The sequence below is a fragment of the Salvia hispanica genome, chromosome 4 (assembly GCF_023119035.1).
Source record: "Salvia hispanica cultivar TCC Black 2014 chromosome 4, UniMelb_Shisp_WGS_1.0, whole genome shotgun sequence".
Classification (NCBI taxonomy): Eukaryota; Viridiplantae; Streptophyta; class Magnoliopsida; order Lamiales; family Lamiaceae; genus Salvia; species Salvia hispanica.
The window spans coordinates 44,196,468-44,203,306 of NC_062968.1; the positions used below are offsets into that span (position 1 = coordinate 44,196,468).

The 6,839-nt window shown below is 32.2% G+C and overlaps 1 protein-coding gene across 2 annotated transcripts; it reads right to left on the minus strand.

Annotated features, from left to right (window-relative positions):
• Positions 1-1,555: 1,555 nt before the first annotated feature.
• Positions 1,556-5,959, minus strand: LOC125185680 (fatty acyl-CoA reductase 2, chloroplastic-like). 2 transcript variants are annotated; one of them, XM_048082256.1, is made up of 10 exons: positions 5,657-5,959; positions 5,219-5,319; positions 4,939-5,138; positions 3,692-3,792; positions 3,418-3,610; positions 3,088-3,249; positions 2,395-2,476; positions 2,135-2,307; positions 1,916-2,053; positions 1,556-1,837 (listed from the first exon to the last, which is right to left on the minus strand). In XM_048082256.1, exons 1-10 carry the CDS (start codon positions 5,949-5,951, stop codon positions 1,672-1,674), a joined length of 1,611 nt encoding a protein of 536 aa, XP_047938213.1. In that variant the 5' UTR covers positions 5,952-5,959; the 3' UTR covers positions 1,556-1,671. The 2 variants fall into 2 exon arrangements, with proteins under 2 accessions (XP_047938213.1, XP_047938212.1); XM_048082255.1 differs by having other exon boundaries at positions 1,916-2,307; positions 5,657-5,957.
• Between the last annotated feature and the right edge of the window lie 880 nt (positions 5,960-6,839).

The window sequence follows — 6,839 nt, forward strand, 5'->3', positions numbered from 1 at the left end:
ATACAACAAATTATTTGGTAATAATCCTAATAAATAATTAAGTAATCTGTCATCTCACGCACGTCGAGTTTGAAGAATCCAACAATTTATAAGAAGACGAGATTTTATTTTAACATTCCCATACAAGAGTTCACATTAAGATTTTATTTTAATTTTTTTAAGCAAGAGTTCACATTACTGACCATGTCAGTATTATAACATCCAAAAATATATTTTGTCTGTCACCTTTAATTGAGCTATAGTGTTGGGGATCATCTATTATCTCTGTTATTGCATATACCTTAGAAATATATTGGCTGTTAGAAATAAATTGCATGCATAAGAAGTACTCCTCATATAAGAAGTATTGGTTGTTAGAAATAAATAATTCAATATGTAAGAAAAAAATAGTCCATTAATCCAGAGAGATTAAATCATGCATCCTCATATCTGTAACAAAAGATTAGGGTTCTAACCTCTAATTAAGTTCTAACCATGCCATTTAAACACCAACCTTAAGTAAAATTAGTGTTAAAATATCATACTCCTATAAGAATTCTTAAATCTAAAATTTTAGTTGGAGGAGGCCGGGTAGTGTTGTGATTGCGAATTTATAAATTTGAATTTCGCCAACAATTAGGTTACGCACCATCACACTGTTGCAACAACTCGAGAATTATATTCGAAGTATTGGAGACGATCCACTAAGGCTCAAATTTGATCCACACCACCCATCACTTGCTCTATCATCCAATCCAATTGAAACTCAGTCTGAGCATATAAATACCTACTCTTCGTGAATTGGATCTTCGCCAACTCCCCAAGCATTGAGTCGATACAAGTCTACGATGGAGCGGAGGTTCTCAAAACTAAAGCCTGTGACGCGGAATACCAAAAGGATATTGTAGTGCTACTCGACATTTCTAAAATTTATTTTTTTGTTGCCAATTTATAAATGCAAGATACACCATATAGGAATGTTATTGATATACACACTCAAGGAAGTCAACAGACTCACACTTGATCTAAACACATGATTTTACCAATGCATTCTGAAGAATAAAATCATCGGTTTTTATACATCATCAGTTCACTTCTCTGCCTCAATTTTATTAAACACCAACTTCTATCCCTTCCTGTTATGTTTTATTATAAACATGAATTTAAAACGAAAAAAACGTTACTACAATAATTACTCATGTCCCAAATTAGCGTGAAACGTGTATCATGGTAGTGACAGCAGCCTATCCCTCAGTAACTAGTGACGGAAACGCGTCAGTCACTAAATAGTGACAAATTAGTCCGTCACTAATACGAACTTACCATGGCAAATCGGTCACTAAAATTTTTAGTGACAAACTTTTTAACTACGGTTCTAACCGACACTAATCTGTCAAACCCTGTTCAGTGACGTACGGATTGACGGAATAATCCGTAGCGATTTTTTGTAGGTATATTCATCTCAATATAAAGATGATTTTTAATAAAAAATAATTTAAATGTGAATTATGATTTGTTTTGAGCCAATCTTTACTTTAGTTTAACAAGAGAAGGATTTCCACAAAGTGATATTTTTGTATATTATTAAGACATAATTTTTAGAATTTTTCCAAATAAAAATACACGTAGTAGCATCCTCTCTTGCATTAAACAGGAAGAAAGAAAACGTCAAACATAACAAATTCATTAGCACTAGAGAGATATCCTTTTGTCGTTGAGCACGTGCTTTCTCAAACCAGGAATGTGAATTTCCTGAAAATATTTCCTCCAATTTATTTCTCTTACATCAACTGCAAAGCTGTTTTTCTCTTCTATCGACATTTCAGACAATAATTTCTGCGTGTTGCCAACATCGAACCTGCATATAACAATTTTATTGCTCAATAATTAATGAAATAGGATAAAATACATCAAGTGTAAAAATTAAAATATGTACCTTGCTTTGAAAAATCCTAAAAATTCATACATCTTGCACAAGTTCTCAGCATATGCAGCTTTTGCTTTACATTGCTTTTGTATTTTGATCTGATTCGTCTTCCCGCCAAATCGTTCATTTATCTCGTCTCTCGTATAGCTTGAAAATTCGTCGAAATTGTCAAAATATTTTATACTTTTTAAATCATCATAGTAATTGATTCGAGTAAAAGTTTCAGACTGGATTAGAGGCTCTGAGGTGAAGTAATCGCGAATATATTCAAAAAATTGTGAATATCGCAATGGGTTGACTAGATCGGAAGCCAAGTGGTAGACATTGATTTCTGGTTTATGCATTTTCCCATGCTTAGCAATAGCTGCAATTGTTGTGTTCACCGCCATGTCTAATGGAATCTGATCAACATCGTGAAAACAATTATTAATTAATGTTAGCATCAATCAATATTCATATCATATGTAAATTAAACTTGTGCTACTCACCACATCCATGGGTGTATCTGGTTTGCCTAAAAAGGCAGGAAGCTGTCCCTTTCCATATGAAATAATGATCGGATCAAACATCCTATATTTCATACCAAACCATATGAAAATAAGTTAGTTAATAAATAAAATTATGTTAACATTGGCAAACCTAGACTTTTGATACTCCTTCTGTCTTATTTTAAATGACATACTTGGATAATGACACGAAATTTTAGAAGACGTTTTACATGTTAATTGAAGAAAGAAAAGAATATATTAATGTAAAAGAGAATTTTTTTAAAAAAAAATATATTACATCTTTTGTTAAGTAAATTAAAAAGATGATACTGATGTTAAAAACATGAGATGACATGACATAATATGACAATGACGACGTCATTTTATATATTCTCTACTTTTTTATGCATATACTCCGACTCTTGTCTCTCTATTTTCTCATTAAAAAATGAACTCGTCATCACAATTTTCTATGCTTTGGGAGACTTGATCAGATCGGTAGATTTAAAAAAATATATAAATAAATCGAAAGTCACAAATGAGATCCTTACCTTCCTCATGTTCAACCAACCATTTTTTAAAATATATGTCATTTATAGTGGCAATTTTAAATATTGGTATGATTTCGGAATAACGGGAAATATGGGAAATATAAACTCTAATAATTAATTCAAAACGAATATTTTCTTTTACCTATTTCCTTGTATCCAACCGGGGTAAGGTTCTCTATAGCAGCTCTCTATAACCGATGGTCTAATGATTAGCACTGGTATATCTCCTCTTGTTTCATGAATTACCATTTCAGCCATTGCTTTGGTCAAGTGATAAGTATTGTACCATCCATACGACTTCGCTCTGTTAAGATAAATAACAATTTCATAAATAAATTGATCAGAAAACAATTTGTTATAGGTATCACAGTCACTTGGTAAGACGTTTTCTCTCCAACCATATCATAATAAGTTCATTATTAAATTTGTATGAATTGTGACTCAAATTAAAGAAGAAAAACAGAGATTTGACCTTTCCATTCCAAGCCTTTTCATATCTTTGGTGGTATCATAGTTTGAAGTAGCCTTGCATGATCTCAATGCCAAATTTATTTCATCACTAACGTCAAGGGGCAGACATATTTCTCCGTTGCCATTTCTTCTATTCTCCCCCATAGTTAACGGCTCCTCTAAGATGATCCCTTCTTTCTCACCATTGACATACACTAACAAAAAACATTTACAATATTGATGAACATATTAGCATAATCCATCCTATAAAAAATGATTTAGGTATTTTTACGTACCGGTTGAAATATGGACAAGTAGCTCAAGGTTCTTGCATGATTTAGCAAACCTCATTAGTCTTTGAGGGCCATTAACATTAGTGTCAAGTAACAAATCGTACCTGGTAATATGCATATAAATTTATAATTAGGGAAAGTTGATCTATGACAAAAAATCTAAAGCATGTAGTAGTAATTTGCTACATCAACCAGTAGGGATGTCAATCGAGCTAACCCGTTCGGGTTCGGGCCAACCCACTCGGATTGTCAAGCTATTCGGGTTATGAATTTTTCGGGTCATAAATTTTCGACCCTAACCTTAGCCCGCCGGGTTTCGGGCTAACCCATCGGGCTATTCGGGCCTAAAAACTTTCAAAAATAATCTTTTGTAATCAAATTTTCCTCCAAAAAATAATTTTAATTTTTAGATATTTTTTCTTCTTAGTGTTAGAATCATATAAAATCTTCAAATTTTTCATAGTTTTCCTCAATAATAGTTGGAAAGAAGCATTTCATCTCGATCAACTACAATCTAAGCAAATATAAAAAAAATTAAATTAATTAATTTCAATTAAAGCTTGTGTTCGTGTTATTATTTTGGCATTGTTTCATAATTATTTCTTTATGAAAATTAAAAATCATATCTTACATGAATTATTATTAAAATGATAACTATATTGAGATTTTGATGGGTTAATTCTTAATTTTGTATTGATTTGCTTTGTTGGTAGTAAGACAGTAGTGACAGATGATGGGGCGATGAAAAATGAGTTGAGGTGAAACATTAAAGTTGATAGTGTGGGATTGAGTGGCACAGTGTAGTAGAATGTAGATCGAAGAAGACTTATGATTATGCCACATCAAAATTCAAAAATATAAAAACTCAATATTTTTTAATTTAAAGTTGCAACCCGTCGGGCTGACCCGCAACCCATTCGGGCCAACCCGTTTAACTCGCCAACCCATTCGGGCCAACCCGTTTAGCCCGTTTTGTATTCGGGTTATAAAATTACAGCCCTAACCTACTCATTTTCTAGGCTAATCGGGCTACCACGTGTATCGGGTTGAATTAATATCCCTATCAAACAGTATTAAAGTTGCAAATTTTAAAGATTATTATCAAATTTTAGGTAGAAATTGGATGAGTATAGGATAATATCTTGACTTTCAAAACATATAAATTAAAAAATATTATAGAATCTAAGAAAATTTTACTAGCTATAAGCCAAATAATAGATTTCAAATTTAAAAAGGGAAAGAACACTAGCCTTTCATTCAAGGTTGTAATAGCTGCAGATTCAATGATAACGTTGACATCTTCCATTATTGCTCGAGCAGAATCCAAATCCATGCCTAAGTTTGGCTCACAAATATTACCAACAATTGGTATCACCTTCTCCTTTATAAATTCTTGGTAACATTTTCCATGTTTTTCTTGTATGCATCCAAATAACTCCGAGTTTATAAGCTAATAAAAAAGCTTTACGTTAGTAGTCTTAAATTTAATTAATTATATAAAGAAAAAATAATTTCGACATAAAACCATACTTCTTTAAACAATCTATCCCATGCTGCTTTCGGATTATCTGCTTTTATTAATACATATATTTTTCCCAGTGGTGTTGACCTTAGCATCTTCTCCACAAGTACTGCAAAATATTATGGACATTATTAAAAAAAACTGAAAATACAGTTATCTACTAGATAATACTCCCTCCGTTCATGAAATATTGTCCATATTTGACCGGCACATGCTTTTAAAAATGTAAAGGAAATTAATTTAGTTGAAAAAGTTAGTGAAGTGTAGGTCTCACTTTAATATATTAGTTTTATATTGGAATGTGAGTGTAATAAAACGATTGAGTATGAGGTCCACTTACATAAAATTAAAAAAGTGAATGTGGACAATATTTTATAGACAACCCAAAATGGAAACGTGGACAATATTTCATGGACGGTGACATAATAAAAAATATATAAACAAACCTTTTCCTAGAAGGCCAGTTCCACCAGTAAGGAAAATGTTCTTTCCTTCAAAAAAATTGGATATTCCAATTCCTAAGCCAGAATCCACCATTGATGGCATCTCTAGTTCTTTAGTAACAGCTTTAAAGCCGTCAATAACTGTTGCATTTATCTTACTATTTTTGGAATATATCCTTTGTAGTTGGATTTCGTTTAGATCATTGCACAAAAAGGAAATCTTGGGTCTGTCACAAGACATTCCCTTAATTTCCCTAGTTGCTGGACAGAAAAGAGGGCTCTTTGTTAGTTGTAACATGGCTCACGTGAGAGAGAGAGAAAGAGAGAGAGTGGAGGGAGGCGTGTGAGAAGTTCTCTTACTAAGTAGATGTACATTTATAATAGTAGGAAAATTGGTATGAGATTTTTTTAGTGTTTCGTTGTTTCCAAGTAGGGTTTATAATTTAATTATGAAACGTAAATGATAACTTGATAAGCATAAAATGTTGGAAATGGGATGGGATGGGATGGGATGGGAATTAGAAAAATTGAACCTTATAGTACTCCTTCTGTTTAACAAATTGACCCATTAGTAAACCTGGATTTTAAATTTGGGCTATAGTTTAGTCGATTAGAAAAAGTTTGAGCTAGTGGTACAATTGATCGACCCATCAGTTAATCTGGACTTTAAATTTGGGCTATAGTTCAATCGATTAGAAAAATTTAAGCTAGTGGTACAAATGATCAGGAAAAAAAAGTCCTAACCCCTCCATGATTTACTTTGAGGGGTTCGAGGGAAGGTGTTGCCAATTAAAACTAAAAAAAAGAGTATTATATAACTACCCCACATCGATGCCAAAAAAAACAACTTAAACTAGTATATAAATATCATGCGACACTCCATGTATCACCAATTAATTTTAGGATGGAATCAAAAATTTCGATGGAAAAGGTTATAAGTATTAATTAGATAATCAATGAAATGTATATACTAATAAATGAGTTAAATAAATTACATTTCCCGTAAATAAGCCTATATAATTTGGATATTCAAACAAAAAACCCTACTCCTCTGTCCACTAAAAATAGGGCACTTTGCGAATGACAAGAGTTTTAATGTAGAATTGGTAAAGTAAGACGGAAGGGAAAAAAGTAAGAGAGAAGTAGTGTTAGTGGAATGTGGGGTCCATATTATTAGTAAGAGAGA